Genomic DNA, 14,981 nt, shown 5'->3' with positions numbered 1-14,981 from the left:
GACACCTGACACCTCGAGGCACCATTTTTTGCTTTTCATTACAAAACAGCTTTCTGAAGGATCATGAACAATAAAAGAAAGCTAATTCTAGTAGTCTTCAGCCCTTATACCACCTGCATCCACAGCCCAACAGAGGTCACAGCCAAGACTTGTATCCTGAACTGTGCACATTTTATCCTTGACCTGATCTCAGGCACAGTAATTTGCTATCAACACTTTGAATTAGGTGAAAATCACCCCTCTCTCCTGTTTTTTCACTTGAACAATGGGTTTTGGCTAAAACATTCAGGAAAAACTACCACTTTATGGTTTTTATTTGGCAGGAATAACACTTCTCTCTCACCTGTCTTTTCACAAGAGGAATATAAACAAGGCATTAAAGGGGGAGGTGGAGGGTTGGAAATACTCCTGCAGACTCAAAATGTAGCTACACTGAGTTCTCAGGACTCCTGCTCCCTTTGACCTCTCTGGCTCAAATTTTCTGAAGGGTCAGTCTCCCAGGAGGCACCACAGCAGCTCAGGAAGAAACAAGGCCAACAGAGAATGTGAAGCCAAACCAGCTGAAATGCAACTCCATTATTTACTGCAAGAGCACTTCCTAATGCTAATGCAAGAATTGACCTGGAAATGTTCAGGTTTTGTTTGATTAATCTGCTTTGAAGTCATTATTTCCTGGGCCAGATGCAGATGTTATTTCAGGTGAGACTTTCTGCAGGGAAAAGAAGGGGAAGGAAAGAATCCTTCTCCTGCTCTCCTGTCTATTCCTTCACCACTGCTCTGATGCCACAGACAGCTGCAAATAAGCCCAATCCTGTAGCTTCATGGCAAATGGATCCACAGAGCTGAACTACCACAGCTGCTGCTCAGCAGAACAGCTGAGTAAGACAGCAGAGGTTGCCTGCCTCCAGCTGGACCCACCACATGCACATGCCAAGGGGGATCCAAGCTGTCAAATGTCAGGCTGTGCCCTAAGCTCCACAAAAAACACCTGGGCAAGTTGGATGAGCATCACCTCACCAAGGGATGAGAAGAGCAGCAGGCTGGGGTGACACATAGCTCAGCCAAACAAGGAAGCAACTGAAATAAGGCAGCTGATGGTACTGCCATGACTGAGAGGTTGTTGCAGCTACACAATAGTTGCTCTGACCATGCTGTGGCCACAGATTTATCTTCTTCTTTCTCTTGCATAGAGCATAAGCAATAAATTCAGTTAACCCTGTTGACTCGTTTGGCATCCTCTGTCCCTGTTTAGCCACTTTCGGCAGAACAAACAGCTTTTGGGCATAAGCATACCACTGTGTGTAGCATAAAAGCATCTGAGGACAGTGTCCTACACAGACAAAAATACAGGCCATATCCTTTCAGCCTTCCTTTCTTCCCAATGCCAAGTTTGTCTCCAATTCTTCTGCAAAGTCACATGCCTGAAGAAATATGGTGCACAGACATGGCTTTCAAAACTCATCTCTGCTGACAGAGCAAGTTTGGACATCCCCACATCCTGGACAAAGTCTTACCTCTGCTATTTTATTTGTGTCATCTCTTCCAGGCCAATCTGGCTCATAAACTTCCTGCAAACACTCTGTCAGCTTCTTGGAGGCCTCGTGCATAGCTAGGAAAGAAGAGGGAACTGTTCAGAAAAAGAAGAAAAGTATACGTTCCTCACAGTTTAACCCTCGCCCTAAGGAATGGAGACACAGGAGACTTACTAAATGTCTGACCCTTGATAACACAGAGATGGAAGGTAACCAGAGGGAGAAAGGAATGAAGGATGCAGTTGCATCAAACCCTTTGTGTTCGTCCTCCCCTAGCAGAACATAATAAAGTCTATCTACTAAGACAGCACGAAGTTTGGCACAACCCCATTCCGTCCCAGCTGGTCCTGAAGGATTCGGAAAGATCCATCCCCAGACAAGGTTGACCTTTCCTACAGCTCACACCTGAGGAACACCAAGAAGGGGATGGTTGCAGAAACCTCACTGTGTAGGTAAGCACTAGAGGGGAAACAATCCTCTGCTTATGCAGACCTTACCTTTCACGGAGGCCAAGTAAGTTCGGAGGTCCTTCTGCAGCCTTGTGCCTTCGGACTGTGAACATAAGGAGAAGATCATCAGTTATTCTCTCATATAAAGACAGTGGAAGAAAGAAAAGGAGTCAAGGATTTCTAATTAAAGAAAACTGATCTTGCAGATGGGCTATACCCCAGTTCCATGATCACATGAAACCCAAATGTTAACAGGAAGACCACACAGTCCTCTGACTTGGCAAGCCCACAGCCAGAGGCCTGCAGGCATGTTTGGCCAACAATAAAACAAGGTACTGAGTAACTTCATGTGGGCAAATCTGTGATTACTCTTCCCAGCAGAGCCAGCTTTAGTGTCTTGGTTTCGTACAGAGAACTACGAAGTGTTCTGAGGACGACAACTAGTTTATGTGCCAAGGGCTAGTGGGTCCATGCAACAAATAGAACTGAAGGGAGTCTGTAGGATACAGAAGACAGATGCAATTGATTTAATTTGTACTGGTTTTGAAGCAGTTTAGCTCACTACTTTTTCCTGCCACACTGAAAAACAAAACCCCTGTGTGCAAAGTGGTTACAAGGGATGTGTGACCAACCCAAACATCGTGTCTGAATTTGCAGCAGGACTTGCAAATAGAGTTCATCATCTTTAGCTTTACTGTGGAAGTGGCCTGCCAGCAGCAGATCTCACTAACTAGAAAATAAAGGATTAAAACCTGAAGATAGGCTGAATTTTAACAGTTTGAGCCTTCAGATGACACAGTTGATCATAGCAGAAGAACTCAGATTAGAAAGGGTCACAGAGACTTTTACAGCAAGTTGATTCAGGCATGCACACATACTTGAAGTCCTTATACAACTGCTGTCCTGCACTAGGACAAGCACAGTCAAGCTCACCTCCCCTCTACCTTGCCATATGTCATCAACAGTGGTGCAAAGAAGTACTCCCAAACCCAGACAGTAACATTATAGACAGAAATTAAGAGAAAAGCAAGGCTTGAGAAGTTGACTAATACCACCACAGAGCATGTCAGCAAGGGAAGGAGTAAAGATTGAGGACACCTGTGCAGGTAACCTATGGACTATGCAAGAAGTAGAGAAAAGAGTTTGAGAGACACAGACCTCTGTTATAAAAGGGTTTCTCTTAACCTGTGGGATCTCACTGGATCCTCACTATCCCCCCAAATTATCTGTAAAAACAAGAATGCAGAAAAGCAACCACTTCACCTCAGAGCCTGCTGTCTTTTCCTCCTCTTTCCCAGTTCGTGTCCCATTGGAAGGGCCCCCAGCATAACGAATTTTGACAGCTGAAGACAAGTCCAGAGATGGGGAGCTCACAGGACATCTCCAACAGCTGCCTCAGAGCTACCGTCTCCAAGAGCAGATGTTTCCCATCAGCCCTCCCCACCACTCAGGCACCTCTTGTCTCAACTGTGATCCTTTGTGCTCTCAGTGCAGCTGCGCTCTCCAAGCAGAGGCTAAATCTGCCCAGCTGTTGAAGTGGCAGTGATAGCACAGCTTTGTGGGGAAATCCATCTGCTTCCAACAGCATGGCCCAATTTGTTTTCCATGCCTCGAAAGTTCTGGATGAGTTCACTGAATGGTTTACTGCCATCAACAAAGGAAATGAGGGATGAGAAAGAGCTGGCCAGTTTTACAAACAAAAGTCTCCTAGTCTGGAGAAGCAGTGGGAACCAACACAAACGGAGTACAAGAGGAGAGGAATTATGATCACATTTGCTGCAAAAGTCCTAGAAGTTCTTAAAACACAGAGCAAATAAATGTTGAGCTGTTTGCTGACTTAAGGTGAATGTGGAAACCTGGGCACATCAAGACCTTCCTAATAATGCAATCAGAAAGAGGTGCCAGAGTAATCGAAGAGCACACACACAGAGGGCCATCAGGGAGGCCAAGCTGAACAGCGGCAGTTTAATCAAGCTGTAACATGTGCTTGCTTGTTCCCAATGCAGGAAGCAGGAAAGTCTTGAGGAAAGCAGTGCCATCTGCCTAGAATTGGTTCATGCTAGAAATCATTGACTGGAACTGGCAAGATATGTCAGAACACAAGAAAAAATGTCACAGAAGAAAATATGCAAAGTCCCTCCAACGGATACATTATCATCCTGTAGCTATATCATTTTTTAGAATGACTAAATTTGAACACACAACTTGGAGGTTATCAGAAACTAATCAGCAGGGAAGATCCTCTGCAGAACTTTGCCCACTACACACTCAGGCACCGTGATGTCTAGAGCTGTAACATTCAAAACTACAGTATCTGAAAACAGAAGCCACCTCTAAAATTGTGTCCTTACTTGCCCAAGTCCTGCCACAGCAGCAAATGACACAAGCCAAACTCAGAACCCTTCCAGTCTCAATACCCAGTGCCAAAGCCGTGGGGACAGAAGTATCCTCTGAGTGGAAAACCAGCATCACACTTAAACGTCAAATCAAGATTTTTAGATAGATCATCTGAAAAATCTACAAGTCGGGACCTGAAAACTGGAACATACAACTGCAGCAATGGACAACTAGCCTTCTGTGTTCTCCAGGCATCCTCAACACCACTTGTCTTGCCACAGTGTACAGTCAGCCAGTATGTGATGTTGCATTCTATAACTGCGGTGGTCTTTCTCAGTCACCACTTGCTGATGTTTAAAGTCAGAGTTACAGCTGATCTCTGTGGCTGTGGGGTTACCTAAGTCTCTTAAAAGTACTAAGCCTGCCAGCTGAGAGTGAGCAGACTTTACAGCCTCTAAGATCTGCAAGCAGAATGATTTCTGAAGAGAAACCCATATTCAGAGTTTTTCCCAGCTCCCCTGGGCACCCGTGGTTCCTGTCCAGTTCCCTCTTTGGCATTTCCACTGATTTATTTCTTGTCCACCAGTAAAGTAACTTCCTCTCTACAAAGGCTTATTTTTATTAACTTAACCATTAATGATTTCCCACAAAACTTTGGGGAAACTTTAAGACCAGTGCTTTTTCTCCATGTATGCAGCACCTGCTTTCTTCAAGTAGCCTATAGTGAGCTGTCAAGTACTGCCACAATTCTACATAAACTAGAGAATCACTAAAGCTGGGAAAGACCTCCAAGATCATCAAGTCCCAACTTCGACCAAATACCACCATGCCCACTAAACCAGTGTTTTCTGAACACTTCCAGGAATGGCTTCTCTGGGGAGCCTGTTCCAATGCTTTCTCCAAAATACCTCTTGCAATGCAGTTAGACACTGTACAACTACTGTACAGAACAGAAACTTTCAACACTCTTGAATGCACATTTGAGAGATGCTTCTTAAACTGAAAGGTAAAAAAGTAGGGAAAATAGTCAAACTGGAATCAGAAAAATTAATCCACTTCCCAGTTATCAAAGAGTTTAACTGTGTGCAGAGGGAAGTTACAGAGGTATGGCTCAATCTGAAGATGCTCAAACACATAAGTGTCATCTTGTTTGAGCAGATATTGCCATACTCGCAATCACAGTGTAATTCAACCTATCAGCCTATAACACAACCAGGTATAATATGAATGTACAGAAAGATGGATATTTAAAAATAGAAGTGCTATGCTTTGATGGCTGGAAGACCTCTCTCTCTCCAAAGACTTAATGAACTACTTATTACTTAAAGCTCTATGAAAGAAAAACACAAGAGTGGTTTGGTATCTTTTTGTGCTTTCTTGTTTTGTTGGAGGGGTTATTATTTACAATGCCTCTCACCAAGCCCTAAGTGTGTGATTTTCTGTAGAGCTGTTTCTTGGTAGAAGACAGTTGCCTAAAACCGTCTCCCCCCAGCATTCACAAGAAATTATTTCATCCTAATATTATTAGTCTGCACCCCCTTTACACAACTTCTCTGGTTCCGCGGTTCCAATAGAATGGATTTTTATCATTATCAGGAGGGATGTTAGATACCTGAGAGGGGCAGGAGGTAATGTCCTGTTCCAGTTTAGAATAATGTAGGGCTGGAAGAGTACACTGTAATTACAAGGAGGGGAGTGAGGGGATGTGTTGGAACAACAGCTCCAGATAAGCCCCCACTCAGCAAAACTTTAGAACTGTTAAGACACAAAACATGAACAACTGGTATGAAGCTCCATCCTGCTGTACCACCCAATCTGTTAAGCTTGTTTTGCCACATGGGGCTGAAATGGAAACTGCTGGGCAAGAAGCATTCTTGTCTGGAAAGAAAACCTCTCTCTGAGCTACTGACTGTAATGGGAACCTATGCCGCAAGAGCGAAGATTCAGTCCACACTGCCTGCCCTGCAGGCTGAGCCTGTGCCAAACACAGTGTGGTATAGGCAGAGATGGATGCAGCCTGTGCCGGCAGCAGCTTGCCTCTCATGTGTTTGGTGTGAAACACTGTAAACCAACCCAGATCTTACACATCAGTGACAGTTCATGAAGGGTATCAAAACACAGCTGCTCCATCATGCAGAAACACACCACAGTGCCAGGTGTAAGGGCTGCCACCAGCCTCGCACTTTCTTGTGTCTCCAGTGAGTATTTCAATGCAGGGCAAGAGAAGCCAAAGCCTGGCATGCCTCGGGCAGGGGCTGTGTTGCACCTTTACAATAGGCCTCTTGCTCCCAGGTCTGTGAGAATAATATCCAGGACAGATCCTTGTGCTGATGCCTGAACACAGGTGACACTGGGAAAGGGAAGGAGGGGGAAGCCTTCAGATGGACTTCTGGCATGGTTAATTGCCAAAGATAATCGCCATGAGGGAGTAATATGAGAGGCTGTTCTGGTGCTTATCAAGCCTTCAAGAAATATAGGCAAGCCCTGCAGCTGCATGGTTATGTCCAGCTCATTTAGCACAAAGCAAATCCATCTGTCTGGGCTAAAAAGCTCCTACCATTCAGAAACCTCAGAGTAGTACCCTTATATGAACCTGATGGACAGAGAGCAGGCAAGAGCAATGCTCTCCCTTATGTCCACTCAACTACTATTTAAGAGAACACAAGATGCCTTGGTTGAAAATCCGTAAGTGATTTTTAGACCTGTGCTCCATTCACTGACAGCCCACACAAGGAACATGTGTCAAAGTGGCTCGATACACTCATTAGAGCCAGAGGAGCCTCTAATTAACCAGTGAACAAGGCCACTGCCTGGTCACACCCCAGTCAATTCCACAGCAGAGCAGAGATGTTCTGTCACCAGCGTGCAGCAAAAGATCGGTTTTCCTCCAGACTTACATTTCGCACTGGAGCAGACTTTTTAATGAAAGGCCATAGAAATCTCATGGATAACTATACTACACACACCTCTTATACACATAAAAATAAAAACAGGTATGTATCTATGCACACATAGCTGAATTTTTTTCCCTAATCTGCTTAGCATGATAACAACTCCTCAGCCCCGCATATCTTAACAATCCAGCTAACTCACATTTATGGATTGCCCTGTAAAAAAAAGGTATTGTTTGCATTTATTTTAGTAATAAGGAAACTGAGGGCCAAAGCAAAATGAACAGATCCCAAGCAGCAAATGCAGAGCAGCCTTCAGCTTTTTTGATAAATTATTTGGGGAATTGAGTTCATGGTCTGCCCCTGCAAGATGGGAAAAGAAATTCAGATGTAAGGGGTACAAGAGAATGTTTCTTTAACAGGCTTCTTAGTGCACCACTGGAACTCACAGCTTTGGAAATTGAAAAACCATCCCAGACAGTCACGTCTTAAGGTTTAGATTTGAGGGTTTTAGTATTTCTCCTTTAAAAAGGTTATTTCCTTATTGCTGATACTTAAAAATGATACAAGAAAAAGTCACATCTGGCAATCTCATGTTGCCAAAATGTATTCCACTGTGTACAAGAGAATATCATTGCTGGACATGCTATAGACATGTTGCATGAACTTCTGGAGCAACAGCTACTGTTGCTGCCAAGAGAATGAGCATTAGTCTCCAGGAATCTGCAGTCAGCTCTGGTTAGACATAAGTTAAAGTCAGACTGAAGGATTTTCATTATATTCAGCTGTGGCAAATCTCAGCTGGTTTTGTGACACATAACCACATCTGTTGAGTCTTGACACAATGCAGCTGCCACTAACAGCTCCAGAAAAAGGTACTAAATGTGTCAGGGCACAAAGAGGGTAAAAGATTTTTTTCAGCACCACCTGAGCTATGGTGTGGCACACATTTCCTGCCATGAAACAGAAGTAATACTTCCCCTAACAGCAAGGACCAGGGTGCAAACCCCCGAGGTAACTGGTGTTTTCCTCTCCTCTGGGTGGCTGAAGGCTCTAGATAAAAAAAAATTAATAAAGACGAAAACAAAACACACCCAGCTGAAGATAGAAACCTACTGCTGTTGAAGTAGTAGGGTGGGGGGAAATTGCTACACTGTTAAAATATTTCTGTGCACTAAAATATAGGGATGAGGCAGACACGTGGAAGATTAATGACTCAGGCCTGACACAGTGATTGTGCAAGTATAGGGAGGAAGTCAGATTTAGGTCTTAGCCACAAAAGGACGTTCCCTTTTCACCATTAGCTTTCTTTGTCTCTTCTGCTCTGCACTTAGGAAACTGAAACTGCCTTGTTCCATTTAATTTTTTATTTCTAATCTGTTTCCCATCCCATCCATCTTTCAGAGACACGGTGTTGCTCTTGTATCTCTGCTTCCAACCAAGAAGGAAAAATTACATTACAGAGCAATTGCTAACTGAAGGAAGCGTTCTGGTTGAGCTATTTCTTTTCTAAACTTGAGTCTAGAACAAGTATTATTTTTCAGCTTACATTCTCACTGACTCCTCTGGAAGTCACTGTGTAATTTCTCATAAGTGAACAGCTATGAGTTGTGGGTCACGTCAGTAGGCTTATGACATCATTTAATTTAATGGGCTTGAATTGCATATTGCAGCAGATGACTGGAAGCTAATACTGAAACCCAGGGTGCAATTACATATCACCAATTATCTTACCAGCTGTTTGTTGAAGTTCTGCACACACTGTTCAAACTGCTCATCTTTTGTTTCATCTGCTTTACCAAGCTTCTGAAGGACCTGTAGGAAGAGAGAAGATATGGAACTTCAAACTCAGACACAGCAAAGCAGAGACAAAGAAACAATTGCACGTTTTTGCTCCCGAGGCTGACAGAAGGAAAGTTAAAAAGGCTCCCTTATTGTTGCACTCAGAATTTCTGGAACATATTTCCACATCGTCATAGTTTGAACACAGATTTACAGATGAGTCAGGAAGAACTCAAACCTCTTATACTCTGCTGTACTGAAGAGCGTGACTGAGGCTTGTGCTTCACTGGTCTAATGCTTTTTGCAGACAAGACAACTGCAATCCAGTTGTTTATCTCCTGATCCAACAAGAAACCAACCACATCCCTAATATGCCTTGTCTTGTGCGGTTACACTTATCCTGATTTAACACTAGTCTCTGGTCCAGACAGGGTGGGGTTTTGCTCCCAGAACAACTGGAGTGCCCTCAAACACAGAAAACGGCATAGAGATCTCCTCAGAGAGAGAAGGTGGCTGGAGCAGCGGAAGTCCCAACTTCTTTCCACCTTTCTCACTAGGCACATGCTTGGCAGGAGCTGGCTGCTGAGAGCAACTGGGACCTTACACCATGAATCTATGTGACACTCAGTTTAAGTGTCACATCAGAGTGTCAGCAGCCAGTCTTGCTCCTTTCACCACCTCCCTGCTAAGCACAGCTCCCCGCAGCCTGAAAAAAATCCTTATCGGACTCCTTCTCTTATCACCCTTCTCTCTTAATCCCCTCTCCAGGGGGTTAAGTGGATCACTCCCAAGCTTTGAACAAAAAAGCACTTCATATTCTGAGCAGGCAGGTAGGTCCATCGCAAAACAGGCTCGGCAAACCCCAGCTGTGGAAGAAGGCAGCAGCTCTTTGTCATGCCCCAAGCAACTCCAGCTGCAGGGATACTGAGATGTGAACTATAAGTGGTTAAGATCAATTACACCATCTTTGTTAATCAAAAATAAAACATGACCATGCAAAAAAAAACCAAACCAAACCAAACCACAACAAAAAAAAGGCACCTTGTCTCACAGGGCCAGTAAAACTAGAGAAAGCCTACCTAGTCCTCAGTCACAGGAGGTTTTGGGGGAAAGGGTACTGAGGGAGCACCTCAAAATAACCCTGCTGGAAAGGGTATGACTGCTGTAGAGACAGAAAGCATTGGAAAGCTGGAGTCTCTTTCTCTGCTGAGCACACCAGTAGCAGTCCTTTACCCACAGACCCCAGCCATCATGTTCAGCTTCTTTTGGGAAGAAGGGGATTAAGATGGAAAAAGCAAATGCCTGTCACTGACATCAGGTCTACAGGTAAGCCACTATTAAGTGCCCCCAGAAGAGCCATTCTGAGGAATTGCCAGGTAACCATGACAGCAACCCAAACCAGCTTCCTCCAGCTGCCTTTGCTACCCGTGGATCTTTGCAGAAAACATAAAGAGAATTTTTCCCCTGCAGGGCAGAGATCAGACTTTCATGATTGGTCCCCAAAGTGGAATTGAAAAGGACTACGCAACAGGATGTAGAATAGAATATTTTCTGTTTGAAGGGACCTACAACAATCATCTAGTCCAAGTGCCAATGACCCACTCTCATCTTTTTATACTGTTGAGGTGCAGGACATCTGTTACATCTACTTGGCTAATCTCTATTCCCCTCTTCTCCATATAAGAACAAACATTCCCATCTCACTCCTGACCACAATAACTGACTTCAGTGCTAGATGTGATAAATCATTGCAGTCATTCAGCACCCAGCTCCTAAGTCCCTGTATTTAGGATGGGATTAAATGTTTAGGAGAGAATCACTGTTTTTCATTCTCTCTCTGTTCAACAGCTTCTTGGCGCCTCCAGGAATTGCTGAGGTATTCTGGTGTCAGCAAAAGTAGGGGAAAGGATAGATAGAAGAAGACTGCCCTCTTTGTGACCAAGAGCTGAATCAAAAACCTCCAGAATTATAAGCACAACTTTCCATAGCTTAAGTGCCAGCAACAAACACTGCAGCTACAAGCACCTAATGTGCTTGGTAAACCTCTCTATACAGCAGGACATAGACACCATAAATATTCCCTTCTTCCTCTCAAACCCTTGGCACATAAGAGTTTGCTGGAGAGGAAAGAAACAGCGTTGATTGAACGTGCAGAGTCCTCTACACCAGACACTGGTGTCTCCTGTGTTCATTCACTCCAGCAAAGGGGAGCACATCCCACAGCAACACTGCTGCTGGGGCTGCACATTTCTCTCCCATGCCAGAAGGAGAGAAGGATTCTGTATGGCCTTGTCTTTCCCATCAGGTGGTATGGGGAAGCTCTTTCAGAAAGAATGTTGCTTAAAAGCCCTGTGTTCAGCTCTACTCCCCCAGGCTACCAGATCTATGGAGCAGGGATTTCCCACCTGCTGGGTGACTTTCTAGATATCCAAAGAGCCAGCACACCAATAGCACCCACCACCAATAACAATAAAGTATGCAAGCTATAAACTCCAAAGCAGAATGATGTTCCCAATGTGCAGATCAATATAATTACTGGGAATATAAAAGAGCTTTTTATGGGGCAATGCATCTGTCTGGCTAATCAGGAGATGTGGTGCTTTCAGGCCTGGAGAGGAGGGAAGGAGACCATTTAACTGGGAGGAATCTGGAGTATGCCACTAGGGTCAAAGGTTTAGAACAGTCTCAGAGCTTCCTGGTGTAAAACACAGAGCAGCACTCAAAGACTATTCATTGCAGCTTCCCACGTGTCCAAGGAGTTAATCTGCAATTCCATTGGCCCCTGGGGAACATGCACACTGAATCTGGGGTTATCTGGCCAGCTGGGAAGATCTTGTTCCACTGTGCTGAGGTGCTCTGCACAATTCCTGCAAAACACTGGGCACTGGAAAGGGCTCTAACTCACAGCCTATCTCTAAGGAAAAAGCTCCTGCTGCAAAGTGATGCTCAGCTGAGGAGCAGCTTTGAATGAGGAGAGAGTAGGCAAGAAGAAACCCTGCATGATTCCACACTGACAAGGGGCGGGTAAAAGAGAGGATTCGGCGATGCCAGCAGAGGAACAAGTCAAGAAAAACAAAACCAGTTACAACAGAGAGGCTGAGAGAAGTGAATCCCTGGCTACACAAAAAACCAAACTGTTCTTGCTTCCTACACTATTCCCCATCTGGTAGATGAAGTCTTGTGCCCTATACCTCCTGGCCCTATAGGCGAGTCCCAGCCATACAGCCCCCTGATCCCTTTACCTGCTACAACACAGCAGAGACACAACAGCCCTGGGCTGCAGCAGGGCAGGGGTTATCTTCTCTTAATGCTCTCCCTCAAAATTAGATCTGCCCCACACAAACAGCCCAGAGATCAAACCCTAAGTCATCTGAGCAGCATAAAACAATGGCGCCACAGTGCTGCATCCCCCCAAGCCTACTCCCAGCTCTCCCATCAGAGAGCTGTCCTGGCAAGTCAAAATAACAAATCCCTCTGGACTCACTGAACTAGCCAGGGATGGAGCAGATGGCCCTGGGTGTGCTGCTGATTGCAGACATGTCTGTGCTCACTGCTAATAACCCGTGAGCTCACAGGACAACTCCCCTCCCCAGGCTGGTACGTGCCGTCATAGGTCAGGCTATTCCGGGTGAGCCACGGCTGCTCCCTCCCCTCCCCTGCACAGTTTTTAATCCTCCAGCTCACTGCAAAGCCAGATAAAGTTCGCATGGAAACTTCAGGCTCTTTGATAGCTATTAATGGAGCAGATTTACCAGGGTAGGAGACAGGAGTCCACTGCAGCTCCCAAATCTCAGGGCAGATCAGAGATGGTGTGATCTGTCAGCTGCTGTCTGGAGGCAAACCACACCAGGCAGCCAGCATGGATCTGGCATTTAAAAGATTAAGCAGCAACCATGGCTGGGCTCCTTGGTCTGCCCTTGACCTGAGAAGTCCTGGCCCCGCATAAGGATAGGGACCATTTCAAGATGGTGCAAGCCTCCCCAAGGAGGGAACACTTTGTATGAATCCCACAAAACACCTTGTGGAATGGATTTCAGAGGGGGCTCTAGCTGTGTGTTTCAGTCTTGCTTCACTATGGTTTCACTCTGACAGAATGGGGCTGTCATGCCAGCCAGTGTTTTTGGCCTCAGGCACCAGACATAATTTCCAGTGTTGCTCAGAAATCAGGTCTCTTCTAACAATTATAGCTAGACCTGCAGATGCTCTGCATATCTCATAAACTAAGACCAATAGGCACAGGCCAGCTACTGCAGCATCTCCAGAGCCAAATTCCACCACGGAGACTCAGTTTTCCCCGCATTTGAATAAAATCAACAAGGAGAGTCAGAGTTTGACTGAAGCTTTTTTCAAAAGCAGCTAAAGATCCTAGAAGGCAAGATGCCATTAAGAGATAAGGAAATTATTACTTTCATATCACTGATGTCTTTGTTGTTGTGGACAGAACTACTTTCAGTAAGCTTGGATTGCTATACTTTGAGAAGTAACACAGAAGAAGAGAAAGGGAAATATGGAAATCCTCATACCAGAGACGTGGCATTTTGCTAGCAATGGTCAGAGAAGTAAAGGCATGAAATAGCCTTTAAAAACAGCAGCTCTTCCCAGAAAAATGGAAAAGTTGCTCTGGAATTTGCAAAAAGTTTGCAACCAAGTTGCAGGTTCTCCTCAGAGGTAAGACCATTAGATTCATAGGATGCTTGAGCACTACCTAAATACCACAGCTTTGTAGGACTCAAAAGGAAGCATCTTATCTGGCTGTATCCAGCTGTCTACAGGAGGAAACATTCCTGAAGGACAAAGCCCCACAATGATTAGCACAGGGCCTCCTGTGCTTTGCTTTGAGCACTGGGCATGAGGACAATGGAGATCTGGAGATCAGCCCTGTGACCTCCAAAGTGTCTGATGTAGAGCAACAATCACCATTAAGGACAAACACTTGCTGGCAGTGCAGCATCAAGAAGCATCAGACTAAAATGCAGCTCTGCTTTGCTCAAAAAAGCAACTGTAACAGTTTCATATTTATGCTTTCTAATAAGGAAATATATGCCAGCTGCTTAATGCATCCACAGTTCTCAGTCAGCACCTTCCCTCGCTCCCTCCTGAAATATCAATGCCACAACACAAAAAAAGTCCTGAAAAGCCAAATATTTTCAACAGGCCCCATGTAGACTCATTATGTGAACTAATAACCTAATAAACCTCTACTTTTCATGGCATATGGATCCCCCAGAGCAAAGACCAGTTCAGAGAATGCAAGTGATGTGTAGGAAGACAAAAAAAAAGTATTTATTTTGTGGATCCCAAACAAAGCTAAGTCTGCCTCTGAAACATCTGAACTTAGGGTTGTCCAGCCCTCATGATGGGGGAGTCATTAAGCCCACAGCCAGAGAACTTCAGCACTGCAGGTCCACACCTTACTCCCTACTGTATCAGAGAGAGACTGCAGTCACATCTTACTAATAGTGGCCCAGTGCCCATAAATCACTCCATCTCCTGACCTCTCCACCCCTCATCAGCAACACCTCCAACTTTTGCTGTATCTGCCAACTCCTGTGGATAATCTCCAAGTGCCAATTGGGCACAGAGCCAGTAACTACTGTGACTAATTTTGAATTGCAATAAATTGGCAAGTGCCAATGGGTCAACTAGAAACAGAACAAATAAATCTTTGATCTCAGGCTGCTGCCTATTATTCCATGGAAGACATACTCAGAAGAGGAGGAGAAGAAAATAGTGCTCAAGTCAGATGGAAAGCACAAGGCCACGTAACTTAATAAGGTACAAAGGAAGTTCATAAGCTTTTTTAAGCCTCATTTCTTCTGTGCCCAGATGAAATGTGACTTGCCCAATGAAGTAGATTTGTGCTCATAGAATAATCTGGTTTTTGCATTCAGACTTGTGGAGAAAAGAGCAGCAGTGAGAGTCTGCTCCCCTACCGACCCTCCCAGGGAAGGGGCACGTCCTCCTGCCCTCCACGCTTGACTCTAGGCTGG

At 44.8% G+C, this 14,981-nt stretch overlaps 1 protein-coding gene across 16 annotated transcripts in view; it reads right to left on the bottom strand.

Moving 5' to 3' along the window:
- Window positions 1-14,981, bottom strand: part of BIN1 (bridging integrator 1) — a 99,453-nt gene that overhangs the window by 49,026 nt on the left and 35,446 nt on the right. For all 16 annotated transcript variants that reach the window (XM_027678922.1, XM_027678908.1, XM_027678909.1 and 13 more), the window contains exons 2-4: window positions 8,944-9,024; window positions 2,030-2,084; window positions 1,515-1,609 (exon numbers count right to left, since the gene is read on the bottom strand). In XM_027678922.1, coding sequence (XP_027534723.1) covers window positions 1,515-1,609; window positions 2,030-2,084; window positions 8,944-9,024 — 231 coding nt within the window. The remainder of the gene's footprint in view (window positions 1-1,514; window positions 1,610-2,029; window positions 2,085-8,943; window positions 9,025-14,981) is intronic.

Source organism: Neopelma chrysocephalum, unplaced genomic scaffold (genome assembly GCF_003984885.1).
Source record: "Neopelma chrysocephalum unplaced genomic scaffold, ASM398488v2 Primary Assembly neopelma1_44, whole genome shotgun sequence".
NCBI classification, from domain to species: Eukaryota; Metazoa; Chordata; class Aves; order Passeriformes; family Pipridae; genus Neopelma; species Neopelma chrysocephalum.
This window is presented reverse-complemented; position numbering and strand designations above follow the sequence as displayed.